At 41.6% G+C, this 14574-nt stretch overlaps 1 protein-coding gene across 2 annotated transcripts; it reads right to left on the bottom strand.

The window, feature by feature from the left end:
* Window positions 1–3996: 3996 nt before the first annotated feature.
* LOC110494214 (cyclin-dependent kinase 4) lies at window positions 3997–12910 on the bottom strand. Of its 2 annotated transcripts, XM_021569049.2 has the most exons (9): window positions 12639–12910; window positions 10320–10388; window positions 9834–10054; window positions 6638–6773; window positions 6224–6391; window positions 5941–6050; window positions 5343–5393; window positions 5006–5141; window positions 3997–4769 (listed from the first exon to the last, which is right to left on the bottom strand). In XM_021569049.2, the coding sequence occupies exons 3-9, from the start codon at window positions 10049–10051 to the stop codon at window positions 4671–4673; spliced, it is 918 nt and encodes a 305-aa protein (XP_021424724.1). In that variant the 5' UTR covers window positions 10052–10054; window positions 10320–10388; window positions 12639–12910; the 3' UTR covers window positions 3997–4670. The 2 variants fall into 2 exon arrangements, with proteins under 2 accessions (XP_021424724.1, XP_021424725.1); XM_021569050.2 differs by lacking the exon at window positions 10320–10388.
* Between the last annotated feature and the right edge of the window lie 1664 nt (window positions 12911–14574).

The raw sequence follows: 14574 nt of genomic DNA, 5'->3' as shown, positions 1-14574 counted from the left end.
CTAGCTAGTTAGCGGTGGTGCGCGCTAAATAGTGTTTCAATCGGTGACGTCACTTGCTCTGAGACCTTGAAGTTGTAGTTCCCCTTGTTAAGCAAGGGCCGCGGCTTTTGTAGAGCGATGGGTAACGATGCTTCGTGGGTGACTGTTGTTGATGTGCGCAGAGGGTCCCTGGTTCGCGCCCTGGTATGGGCGAGGGGACGGTCTAAAGTTATACTGTTACATTCATTCCTTTGACGATAAATGCGAATTCGACCATCCCCCCTGGTGAGACAAAACTGTGATTCGTCAGTGAATAGCACTTTTTGTCAGTCCTGTCTGGACCAGTGACAGTGGGTTTGGGCCCATTGTCAACGTTGTTCCTGGTGATGTCTGGTGAGGACCTGCCTTAGAACAGGCCCTCAGTCCAACCTCTCACCTTATTGTGGACAGTCTGAGCACTGATAGAGGGATTGTGTGTTCCTGGTGTAACTCGGCAACAACTGCCCATCCTGTACCTGTCCTGCAGGTGTGATGTTCAGATGTACCGATCCTGTGCAGGTGTTGATACACGTGGTCTGCCACTGCGAGGATGATCAGCGGTCCGTCGTGTAGTGCTGTTTTAGACGTCTCACAGTACGGACATTGCAATTTATTGCCCTGGCCACATCTGCAGTCCTCATGCCTATGTCACATTCACGCAGATGAGCAGGGATCCTGGGCATATTTGTTTTTGTGTTTTTCAGTCAATAGAAAGGCCTCTTTAGTGTCCTAAGTTTTCATAACTGTGACCTTATTTGCCTACTGTCTGTAAGCTGTTAGTGTCTTAATGACAGTTCCACAGGTGCATGTTCATTAATTGTTTATGGTTCATTGAACAAGCATGGAAAACAGTGTTTAAGCCCTTTACAATGAAGATCTTAAGTTTTTGGATTTTTACAAATGCTCTTTGAAAGACAGGGCCCTGAAAGGGGCATATCTTTTTTTGCTGAGTTAATATGACTGTTGCCTCCCGTTTAAGTTTGATGGTGATGACGTTTATTTTTTATAGGATAATCATTAGGTGGAGGTCGCTAGATACAGTGGTATCTAAAACGTAGCCTATCTAGCTAGCTGCTCTGCAGTGCAAGCAAGCTTGACATGCTATAAAAGGTAAAGAAAGAAGTTGAGAAAAAAAAAAGTAAAACATGTTATCACCTGAAACAATATATTGAATGAAAAGGTCATATTTTGCTATTTCTCCTCCATCTTGCGTTACAAACACCAAACTTGTCCGTTCATTAGCGGGGCAAGATCTGAAGATCACATATCGTGTACTATGTCAGGATGTAAACAGTGGATCAGTTCCATTGCTATTGGGAAACCGGGCCCAGAGCTCTATGGACCTTGGTCAAAAGTAGTGCACTATACACAGAATAGGATGTAATTTAGGACTGTCCTTATCTCTCACACTTGTTCATTCTGCTGTTGTACCTGCCGTTCAACTCACTGTGGACTTGATTACTTTAATGTTTCCTTCTCAGCTACAACTTTCCAAATAAAAAAGGCATGATTCAAGAGCTTGGCTTGTACTATACAGTCCTTTCATTCCTCACTTCTCCAAGTTGATGTGAACCTGTAGTCATTTCAGATAAAAGAAACAAAAACAAATGAGCGTACCAGAATGAGATTTCTTAACACACACTTTGAATGATCCAAGAAACTGAAAACGAGGGATAGACAATGCGTTTCCCAATAACATCTAGGGCATTTCTGGTAAACAAAAGGTACGATTAGAAACGGCTATTTTAGTTGATGATTGGAGCAGCTTTATTAGTCTTTGCAGCACTTAAACATTGCAAGGTGTTCTTGGAATGAAAGGGAGGGATACTTAGTACAGAACAACACATTATTTGGCCCGTAAACATGTTCAACAAATGCCACTTAGCTAGCGTGTCCTTCCATGTGCACTTTAAAAAAAAATCATTAAGGCCCAGTACAGTCAGTGATTTTCCAGTGTTGTGTGTGTGTGTATACACACACAGTGGCAAGAAAAAGTGTGTGAACCCTTTGGAATTGCCTGGCTTTCTATATAAATTGGTCATCAAATTTGATCTGATCTTCATCTAAATCACAACAGAGAAAAATAGTGTGCTTAACTTAACACAAATTATTGTATTTTTCTTGTCTATATTGAACACATTGTTTAAACATTCAGTGTAGGTTGAAAAAAGTATGTGAACCCCTTAGGCTAATGACTTCTCCAAAAGCTCATTGGAGTCTGCTAACCTGGAGTCAAATCAATGAGACGAGATTGGAGCTGTTGGTTAGAGCTGCCTTGCCCTATAAAAACACTCACAAAATTTGAGTTTGCTATTCACAAGAAGCATTGCCTAATGTGAACCTTGCCTCAAACAAGAGATCTCAGAAGACCTAAGATTAAGAATTGTTGACTTCGATAAAGCTGTAAAGAGTTACAAAAGTATCTCTAAAAGCCTTGATGTTCATCAGTCCAAGGTAAGACAAATTGTCTATAAATGGAGAAAGTTCAGCACTGTTGCTACTCTTCCTAAGAGTGGACATCCTGCAAAGACGACTGCAAGAGCACAGTGCAGAATGCTCAATGAGGTTAAGAAGAATCCTAGTGTCAGCTAAAGACTTCTTCTCTGGAATCTCTGGAACATGCCAACATCTGACAAGTCTACGATACATAAAACACTAAACAAGAATGGTGTTCATGGGAGGACACCACGGAAGATGCCATTGCGGTCCAAAAAAAACGACAACATTGCTGCACGTCTGAAGTTTGCAAAAGTACACCTGGATGTCCCACAGCGCTACTGGCAAAATATTCGGTGGACAGATTAAACTACAGTTGAGTTGTTTGGAAGGAACACACAACAGCGTGGAGAAAAAGGCACAGCACACCGACATCAAAACCTTATCCCAACTGTAAAGTATGGTGAAGGGAGCATCATGGTTTGGGGCTGCTTTGCTGCCTCAGGGCCTGGACAACTTGCTATCATCGATGGAAAAATGAATTCCCAAGTTTATCAAGACATTTTGCAGGAAAAACGGTAGGCTATCTGTCCACCAATTGAAGCTCAACAGAAGTTGGGTGTTTCAACAGGATAACGACCCAAAACAGAAGTAAATCAACAACAGAATGGCTTCAACAGAAGAAAATATTCATTTTGGAGCATCCCAGAGTCCTGACCTCAACCTGATTGAGACATCCCAAGAATATTGCTGTACTGAAACAGTTCTGTAAAGAGGAATGGTCCAAAATTCTTCCTGACCGTTGTGCAGGTCTGATCCGCAACTACAGAAAACGTTTGGTTGAGGTTAATGCTGCCAAAGGAGGGTCAACCAGTTATTAAATCCAAGGGTTCACTTACTTTTTCAACCCTGCACTGTGAATATTTACACAATATGTTCAATAAAGACATGAAAACGTATAATTGTGTGTTATTAGTTTAAGCAGACTGTTTGTCTATTGTTGTGACCTAGATAGATCAGATCAAATTTTAAGACCAATTTATGCAGAAATCCAGGTATTTCTAAAGGGTTCGACATACTTTTTCTTGCCACTGTGTGTGTGTGTGTATATATATATATTTCCACACAGAGGTTGGAATAATACTGTGAAAGTGTGAAAATAATAATGCCCTTTTAGTGTAAGAGCTATGAAAGTAAGAGCCTGAAATGTCAGCCTTTTTTGGTGGAATGGAATTTTGGCCTACCTGGCGACATCACCAGGTGGTAAATTAGACCAATAAGAAAATGTTCCAAATCTCTCTGCCAATAATAATCAGTTTTCCCATCCCCACTCACACTACTGACAGTCCTAGCAAAATTCTTGCTTAAAAAAAAGAAGCTATTTGCTAAGAAGCTATTTTGGTAGAAAAATATCACAGCAAGGTACTTCAATTGTTAAACAGAAAATATTTGATATTGTAATAAAAATGTATGCATTGGATCTTTAAACTATAATATTAAAATAACCACACAGGAGGACAGTTATTCCATGTTGTATGTGTGTGTGTGTGTGTGTGTGCAACCTGGTCTCAGAGCATTTCGTATTATTCTGTACGTAAAACTGAGACACTCGCATTTAATATGATGCGTCACGTTTCATATGGTATGAATTAATTTGTGGACTTCAAATAAAATGTTACGAATTTGCTAAATGTATGATATGTTAAGAATTCTATCTACGTCGCTAATGTTAGCTCGGCTAGGGGTTAGGGTTAAGTTTAGGAGTTGGAGAAGGGTAGGTGGAAAGGTTAGCTAACATGCAAAGTAGCAAGGAGTTGAAAAGTTGCTAATTAGCTCAAAAGTTGTCAGTGACAAGATTTTAAATAACCACTGGTCTTAAGTAACTATACCAAACGTAATATATCATACTAATTTCAGTGTCTCGTTTTTAAGTTTATTATGTTACGTCTAGTCTATGAGACCAGGCTGGAGAATTCATTTGAGGAATGCGAGGGGAGTCAATCCTTCTTCAGGTTCATATCCATGTTGGTCCTTGAACTCCACTTCTCTACTCCTATACATTCTCAAGGGGTGCAACTGGCTTCTGTAGTATTTTTTTTTTTTAAAGAACCACAACAGGGATCTGGCCTGAAATGCACTGAATGACAATATACACCAAAATGGAGTCAGGGTTACCATTCCTCACGGTCCCATCCTTCGATGTCATTCACTGCATTTCAACCATTTGTCACTTCCTCCTCATCCTCCTGGAAGTAAGGATGTTCTTGAGCGTTTAGGGCAGAGATTCTTCTTAGAGGGTCAAAGGTTAGCATTTTCTGTGGGAACAAACAGAACGGCTAGGTTTACAAATGTGACTCAAGTAGCAATTAAAAGTAGGGGTTGTCCTATCTCTATCATAGCTTTTACAGGTGTTGGTCTGGGTAAATAAATACACTTTTAGCCAGGATTCACATATACAATTTTACCATTTAGCATTTCAACGCTCCCAAAAAGTTTTTTTTTAACCAAACAGAATACACCCTACAGCTGGTTAAAAAAACAAAAGTTTCACCAAAAGCAGCTCTGCCCCCTGCTCATTGATCTCAGGAACGTAGTCTGTGATTGGGCGGGGGCTGATAGGACTGAAGTTGTGTCGTGAGAGGGTGACATCAGCAGGCCACTCCTCCATGGGTGGCAGGCCAATCACACTGTGGAATGGCAGACAGAAAGGAACAAGCCAACCAGTCAGACAAGTGTTTCAGAAAGTATTAACAGAAGTTAGACTGATCCAAAGTGGCAAGGACTGAGTCCCGAAATGCACCCTATAGGCCCTGGTCAAAAGTAGTACACTATATAGGGAATAGGGTGCCATTTGGGATACACAAGTGGACATTTCTGCCCATACTCACTTGAATATCTTTCCCAGTTGGTCCATTTCAGAGTCTCCAGAGAACAACGGTCTACATGAGAAAGTTTGGATTTGGGTTAATGTGCTGTTGGCAAACTTCCCCTGCTGTGACAAGCAGTACCGTCTGTCTCTCTGTCCCCATATAGTCTTATTTTATTGTGCTGACCTACGGCCATGTCTGTGGGAGATTACAGGGCCAGGGCTGACCCTCCCCTGTGTACACTGGTGTGGCCTGGCCGTTAGCGTGGAGCCATAATGATAAGAGAAGAATCCCTGAGTCCTAGTTAATTGGAGTGCCACAGCAGTAGACTGCTATACTTCGATTTGACCACCTGGTGGGAGCATAATCATAGAAATGAGAGCTCGGTCACACTACAGTCTGAAACAAATTAGGTTTCTCAGTTTCCAATGTGGTAACTTGCTGGGTGGGATATAATCTATTAATCCAGCGGGCATCTTTTAGAATATCAGATTTACACACATACATACATAACATATACCATACAATATACCATACAATTTATATCACAGAGAGAAAATTATTTTAAAATAAATGTCCCAGTATGTCAAATAAGCCTTCTCTGGCCCTGACCACTCACTTGCGTCGGAACATCTCAGCAAAGATGCAACCCGTGCTCCAGATGTCCACCGGCGTGGCATAGGTGGACTGGAGCAGGACCTCAGGAGGCCTGTACCACAGAGTCACCACCTAGGGCAGACAAGGAGGATAGAGATGTCAATGGAGGGACAGTTGAGAGTAGGAGAGAGGTATGAATGTGTATGAATATTTATGCCAACTGTAAAGCATAAGTAAGCATTATGGTGAATGCACATAGAGACCCTTTCCATTCTCAACCAGTTTGTGTGTGTCTGTGTTCCTACCACAGGGGTAAGGGCCATGTGGCAACTGTAGATCCTGGCCAGTCCAAAGTCGGCCAGCTTAACCTGACCACGGCTGGTGACCAGGATGTTCTCTGGCTTCAGGTCCCGGTGCACCACACGGTTCGAGTGTAGGAATGACAGGCCGCACAGCAATTGACGCATCAGGTCCTAACACACAGGGGGACACATTTAACATGTGTACCAGGCTCGGGCCACACAACGGTCCAACATATCCAGCCAGATAGAGGGCGACCTGTGGACCTGCCAAACACTGAGATCATTTAAACGTTTGTTTTGGATGTACCTTCCTTTTAACATGGTTTACAGGGACCTACTATGTTTATTTAACATGGTTTACAGGGACCTACTATGTTTATTTAACATGGTTTACAGGGACCCGAGGGGGCTTCTCACTCTGATGTGGCTGGGGGGCAGTCCTGGGGCGGGGGCCTTCTCTAGGTAGGTCTTCAGGTCCTGGTCCACGTGTTCAAATACCAGGGTGACTTTAGTCTCCTGATCTGTCCTCAGGGTGGCACACACATCCATGAGCCTGATGTACAAACACACACACACACAGACAATGAGCCTAGCGTACACATACAGTCAAACATCACACACAGTCACGTCCATGAGCTCAGTGTACACAGTGTGTGATAAGTCATCTGAACGTTCCATGGTTGAATTTAGAATTCCTCAAGGTTCTGTGCTTGGACCCCTTATTTTTCTTTATACATGCTACCCCTTGGTAATGACATGCACTTTCATTACTATGCTGATGACACCCAATTGTATTCATCTTTTAAACCAGACGATACTTTAAAGTCAGCCCACCTTGAGGTGTGCATCACAGACGTTAAATACAGTTATAGTGCACTGGCATTGTAGCGTTTTTGTATATTCTATTTAATGATCTCGAGAATGGATGTCATGGTGGCATTTAATGTCTGTTTTTATGTGGTGAAGCCAAACAAATTTCCACATTACATGGACATTGGACAGTTTCTAATTATAAAAACATCCAACTTCTTGCATTTAAACTTTCACAAGGCTGAAATGATGGCACTTGGCCACAAGAAACTCTGTGTCAGACCTCACCCTCAACATTGATGGTTGCCTTATTACACCAAACATGGTTGTTAAAAATCTTAGTGTCCCCTTTTGACCCCGGCCTCACTTTTGACAACTACATAAAAAGCATATCCAAAACAGCATCCTTTCATCTCAGGAAAATGTCCAGAATTAGACATCTCTCAAACAGATGCAAAAAAATTGGTCCATGAATTTGTTTAATCTCCAGTTGCTCAGACTACACTATTAAAAGCCTACAACTTGCAAAGAACACTGCAGCTCGCATTTTAACCAACACTAGAAGGCACGAGCACATCACTCCAGTTTTATCAGCACTACACTGGCTGCCTGTAAAGTATTGGTTTGAAGACCTTACTCTTAACATTTAAAGCGCTGCATGGCCATGGCCTCTTATCTGACAGACGTGCTCGTTCCACACAACCCAGTGAGGGTGCTCCACTCCCAAGGAGACAGTTTGAGTTGATGAATCCTGCACACCCCCAACTTTTAAATTAGTGCTCGTCCACAACAGCACTGAAAAATAATATAGGGGAAACACTGTGTGGGATCTCTTAATACACAGTCAAACAGACAAGCTCATGGTCAATCACCATAATTTGAATGAGAGGCGAGTCATGCCATGTTGAGTCAGTCACTAGATAATAACCTTTATAGAACCTGCTTATCATAGACATACCAGTCAGTTTTTAGGCATTCCAAAGTTCTTATGCTATGTGGGCGTAGGGCTTCACAAGATACAGGTGATCAGGTCAAAACTAAAGTCACAGGCTACAAGTCGCAACAAAAACAACACAATGTGTCAATGAAAGCGTTTGACTGTGATTGTTCTCGTGTTTACGCATTTCAAAAGGTGTTATTTAAGTATGAAGTAGAAACATTGAACGTGTATAGCTTACGTTATTCCATTCATTCCCTTTTTACCACTACAATTTTACAGTTGACAGTGAGACTGTGCGGTTTTGTCAGTTAACCCTAGATCTACACAAAAGATGGCATGGGATGTGAACTAATCTCAAAACTAGACCTCTTTCCTGGCTGGAGAACATCACTATAAATAAAGGTTCAATGATTAAATGTGTTCTTCAAACCTCTTTGGAATGGCATGATTGCCAAAGTTTTTGCATGCATTTTTAGCAATACCAACTACCCACTGAAGACATTCTTTAAAAGGAAAGTACACTTGGTCATAAGACTTTATATGGGCAAATAAAATTAATAGAATAAAAAGGAAGGTTTTACATCTTCTTAAGTCTGACGGTGGTTTTAACCTTCTAGTCTTGGAATTGTATGAACAGACAACCCAACCCGTTTACTTGCGACATATAGTTAAATGCACTAAAGAGGAACAATGGGAACATATTGAAGATGAGCACACTCATCCCCAGAATATTTTTACATGTCTGTTTTCAAAAGATAAAGTTAAGAACATTAACAACTTCATAGTTAAGAACACTACTATAACAATATGGAAAAATATAACCGTATTCTACACAAACCAATATCACTTCCTAAAACCACAACCGTATGGAACAATCCTTGGATAGCTTTTCAGAATTCACAGATAAGAATGGTCCACATGGTAAACTAAAGTCATAGAAACTGTAAATGACTTGGTAACAGGAAATAGATTTATTTCCATGACAGAATTCAAAAGTAATTTTGGACTGACCAACGTAGATAATTTGAAATACATGAAACTTTTTAAAATAAAAAAAAGTTACATATCACCATTTTTCCCCTTTTGGACATCAGAGCAACCTTGAGGGAATCTTATTTGAGTCAGAAAAAGGATATGACATGACATGTTTTGTATATCTTCCCTTGCAGAGAGCATATCCAACTGACAATCTCTTAGAAAACAAATGTACTATTGGAACCAAGACTTTAAGAACTGATGTTGGCACAAGATGGAGGGAAAGTTGGAGCATAACTAACAATCACAGTTAATGAAAATGTGTGCTTAATCCAGTATAAATTAATGTATAGAATGTATTATACAAGAGACAAAATTAACTAATTCTACAACAACGGCAGAGTCATGTCTTAAGTGTAAAACTAATAATGACTCAATAATCCATGCTTTCCGGGAATGCTATAAAGTCCAGAAGCTGTGGGCAGAGCTAGAAAGTTTGTTGTCAGCAGTATTACAATGTAAACTTACTTTTAATCCATCTGTCTGCATATTTCAAGACATGGCATATGGGGGTGTAGTGAGATACCCGGTGGGTTGGACGATTCTCTTCTCATCACTCATCTTGAAAAAACATATACTAAAAACTTGGAAATCAATCAATCTGCCATCATTAACACAATGGAAAAATCGAATGATTTATTATTTAAATACTGAAAATGTGTGGGCTACGGAGAGAAACAAAATGGTGCAGTTTCAGGCCTTGTGGCGGAAAGTGATGCGGGCGCTGGAAATGGGGGTGTGTGCTAGTGGGCCTGTGTAGGCGTGATGTTGTTGATGTTGTCGTTTGTATTGTTTATAAAAATAGTTAAAAAAAAAATGTGTTCTTACTTGACCACGTTGGGATGATCAAACTGCTCCAGTCTCTTCAGCAGGGCCACTTCTCGGACCGTGGAGATAGGGAGGCCATCTTGGTCCGTCTGGACGCGAACACTCTTCAGAGCAACAAACTGGCCACTCTCCAGGTCCCGAGCCTTGTACACTGTTCCGTACGCACCCCCTCCAATCTCTGCCACTGGCTCGTACTGGACCCCACTGCCCTGGGCCATGGTCTGGTTGACAGACAGGCAGGCAGAAAAATAGCTATGTATGAATACATTTTCCTTCTGCAGTAAGACACTGTCCCCTCCAATCCCCTCTCTGTCACCGTGCTCTCCAAAATGGAGGTCCACCTGTCTTAGATCCAGCCCCCTCCTACGATCTTTCACCTTCTTGTGCACTAGACCTCATTAGCTGGGGTCACCTCTGCATTCCAGAGCGGAAGAGGCTGTCGGAAAGTGCGTGTGTGTATGTGACTGAATGGGGTTGGAATCTGACCTGATATTCAATGAGACAAGATTTCAGTCAACAAGACATTCCAGTGGTCAACCACACAGCACAGGCTCCCTGCAGACATAAGTCAGAGAGGGGGAGAGAGAATGACTCAGAGACATTAGACACGAGACAGAATGATGCCAGCACCATGGCGCTTTGTATTCCATACAGAATTCCATGCAGAAATAAAGGAAGTTGTGATCAGTCTGCATACTGTACAAAGTATGTAAACAAGGAAGGAAGTAGGCTAAATGCAGGAAGAGTAGCCTAAGTCACCTTATAACAAATAATATATGGGTAATAATGTGGTCAATGTTATATTGACAGGGTGTATGCTGTATAAATTATGTTATCTAAGGGTGCAAACAGAGGTAGTTCCACTGAATGGAGCCAAACAGAGGTTGGTTTCTCAGACAGAGATTAAGCCCAATCCTGGACTAAAAGGCTAATTTAATACAGATTCTCCACTGAGAATGAGTAAGGAAGACTAGGCTTGAATCCAGGATTAGTCTTAATCTAGGTCCTGGAAACCAGCCATAAATGCTTTTACCAAATTGCCATCCTTAGCTCCTCCTAGAGCCAGCAAGTATACAATAGGTGCGTGCTCAGCCCCCTTCTGTGCTGACTGTTCACACATGACTGTGTGGCCATGCACACCTCCAACTCAATCATCAAGTTCGCAGACAACAACAGTTGTAGGCTTGATTACCAACAACGACGAGACAGCCTACAGGGAGGAGGTGAGGGCTCTCGGAGTGTGGTGTCAGGAAAATAACCTCTCACTCGACATCAACAAAACAAAGGAGATGATCATGGACTTCAGGAAACAGCAGAGGGAGCACCCCCATATCCTCATCGACGGGACAGCAGTGGAGAAGGTGGAAAGTTTAGTTCCTCGGCGTACATATCACTGACAAACTCAAATGGTCCACCCACACAGACAGTGTGGTGAAGAAGGCGTAACAGTGCCTCTTCAACCCCAGGAGGCTGAAGAAATTTGGCTTGTCACATAAAACCTTCACAAACTTTTACAGATGCACAATTAAGAGCATCCTGTCGGGCTGTATCACCGCCTGGTACGGCAACTGCACCACCCACAACCGCAGGGCTCTCCAGATGGTGGTGTGGTCTGCACAACACATCACCGGGGACAAACTACCTGCCCCCCTGGACACCTACAGCACCGGATGTCACAGGAAGCCAAAAAGATCATCAAGGACAACAACCGCCTGAGCCACTGCCTGTTCACCCCGCTACCATCCAGAAGGTGGGGTCAGTACAGGCGCATCGAAGCTGGGACCGAGAGACTGAAAACAGCTCCTATCTCAAGGCCACCAGACTGTTAAACAGCCATCATTAGCACAGAGGCTGCTGCCTACATACAGACTTGAAATCATTGGCCACTAAATGGAACAGTGACAAATAGTCACTTTAATAATGTGTACATATCTTCCATTACTCATCTCATATGTATATACTGTATTCTATACCATCTATTGCATCATCGCCCATGCTGCTCTGACATTGCTCATCCATATATTTATTATTATTCCACTCCTTTACTTAGATTTGGGTGTATTAGGTATTTGTTGTTGACTTGTTAGATTACTTTTTGCACTAGAAGCACAAGCATTTCGCTACACTCTCAATAACATCTGCTAACCATGTGTACGTGACCAGGTGGTCAGTCACATGGTTCACAGGTGTACATTATCAATAGGCCACGATGGGGCATATGCAATGCTACATCAAGGACCATCTGAAATTTGTTCTGAATTATTTACTGATGTGGTACTACATTCTACCCAATTAAAAAAAGATAGGACAACTTTCATTGTTAAATCTACATACATCCAATAAACAATTTAATTATATGTAGTTGTCCTAGTATTTTCTTATCAAATAAACTTAAGCAAGCAAAATTAGCTAATGCTATCAAAATATTGGACAGAGCTCGTGGCATAAAGCATGAAAACGAAAGCACCCCCTCGACACGTGGTGTTCCTCCATAGTTCTATTCTCAGACAACACAGAGAACAGGCCACAACACTTTTCAAACGCAGTTTAACATCTGACGTGGCAAAAAGTCGTATATGTTAAAACATGGTTCTATACTTATTTTTGGCATAGCAAAGCATGTTTTAGCGGCAATAGCAAATTCATGCAACAAGTTGTGTAGAACTTGTGTGATTATGACTTGATATGTAAACATTGCCACAAACTAGCAGGAATACATTGCAACAAGCGACATTTGTTTAAGAAGTATTTTACAAGATGATGTGAACATAATGTTTACTAAATTGTATGTAATAGGCTACTTACCACGTGTCTTTACGTTTTATTTAACGTTAGCAGGCTACACTGCTACATTTAGTGCATGAACGAAATCATGTTTTTCACTTGGTTCTTCTTATCAAACCACAGTCGACACAGGTTTTACACCAAACTGGCAGAAACTGTTGCGGATGTCTTCGATCAAATCATTCGATTTAACTTCGGCCTTACTTCTTTTTTCTAAACACTCTGGCAAATCTCTAGGTAAGGTGGAGGCGCTTCCTGTAGCCATGCAAGGCGGGGCCAAATATCCATATACCCTCTTAAAAAATCATGACAACTTTGCAGCATGTTTTTTATTTAGGTGGCCATCCACTAGTACATTACACTCTGTAGAATGATACAGCTGCCAATTACATGTTCAAGTCTTCATAAACATTATGAATGAGTGAGTGCAGAGAGAGGCAATAAGTGGGTATTTTAAAAGTATTGAATTCTATGATGTGCTAACTCTTAGTATTTTTCCTCATGTAAGACTACACATTTGGTTTATTTCCTCCAAAGACAATGTATATTATATACATTGAAGAAGAGGGTGTGACTCCTTCGCCCCGGGCGCGCGCAGAGCTCCATGGCTTGGTGAATGAGGACCGTGCACCAAACCCCTCCCAGCTCTTTCTTACGCTGCGATTGGCGGGGAACTGCTGTTGCTAGGCTCATACACCAGCCCTGCATTCCAAATGAAGTATTCAGAATGAGTAATTGGACTTTTAGTTAAATTAAATTAATACTATATCGTATTAACAGAAACACAATTCATAGTATAGGGATATAAATCATGCCCTGGGCCTTTGCAATAAAGTTAATCATCATATAAAAAAAGAAACCTGAAATGACCAGACTTGGGGATATAAATCTTTCAATGCATAATTGCCCAGTCCATATAAATAATCACATTCTTTACCCATCTGCCACTGAAGGCAATGGTCATGTTCCTGCCCCACTATGCTGCATTCAAGACAACTCAGAAACTCTGAAATTTCCAACGTGGAAACTTGTTATAGAAAGATGAGCTCCAAGTTTCCCACTTGGAAAGTATCAGAATCAACCAATAGGAAGCTCTATGCAAAAGATTCACAAAAATTTGAAATCGGGAGGCTTTGGGGTTTCAGAGCTGTTTTGAAAGCACCGCCATAAGTTGCATTGCATCAACCAATGGTTGCGTGCCACATCATCGACTGTGCAGTCTGCATCAGATTGCAATATCATATGATGGGTTTAGCTGATAGTTAAACACATATCCAAGCGTTGTGATATCTGGCAGGCATCTGCAATGTAGTTGGACAGGAAAACAATCAATATCAGAGTCACAGACTACTTCAAACTAAAGGTATTCCAAGGTCCAAAAAGTTAAACCCTTTCCGAAATGGACCATGGGCTTTCCAACCCGGACCCGATATGCATATATATATATTTTTTTAAATATAGAGACCTGTTCCGAACGGACCCGAAGACAACTAGACCTGGTCGGATCCAGACCCGATCCGATCAGAGTGAGGGAAGCAAAAGAAAAGGAATTTTTATACCTGCTTTATTAACTGGGAACTGATAAAGTGTGAGAGGAGGGATAGAGGTACCGCTCTAACAGCCAGGGGAGGGGCCGTACTATTAGGTAGTGACAGGGTGAGCAGGGAGGGAGAGACAAGAGACACCAGCCAACTCGAGCAATAGTAGACTAATAGCTGCCAGAGCTATGTTACTTATCATCAAATATGATTATGTAGTACCTGTCTTGACTGCAACAAACCCGGGAGAAGATAGAGCGGTTAGAGTGTTTGGACAGTAACCGGAAAGTTGCTTGTTGGAATCCCAAAGGCAGAAAGGTGGAAAAATCTGCCGTTCTGCCCTTGAGCAAGGCAATTAACTCCCACAACAACTGCTCGGTTGAATGCATTCAGTTGTACAACTGACTAGGTATTCCCTT

The sequence above is a fragment of the Oncorhynchus mykiss genome, chromosome 17, assembly GCF_013265735.2.
Source record: "Oncorhynchus mykiss isolate Arlee chromosome 17, USDA_OmykA_1.1, whole genome shotgun sequence".
Lineage (NCBI taxonomy): Eukaryota > Metazoa > Chordata > Actinopteri > Salmoniformes > Salmonidae > Oncorhynchus > Oncorhynchus mykiss.
This window is presented reverse-complemented; position numbering and strand designations above follow the sequence as displayed.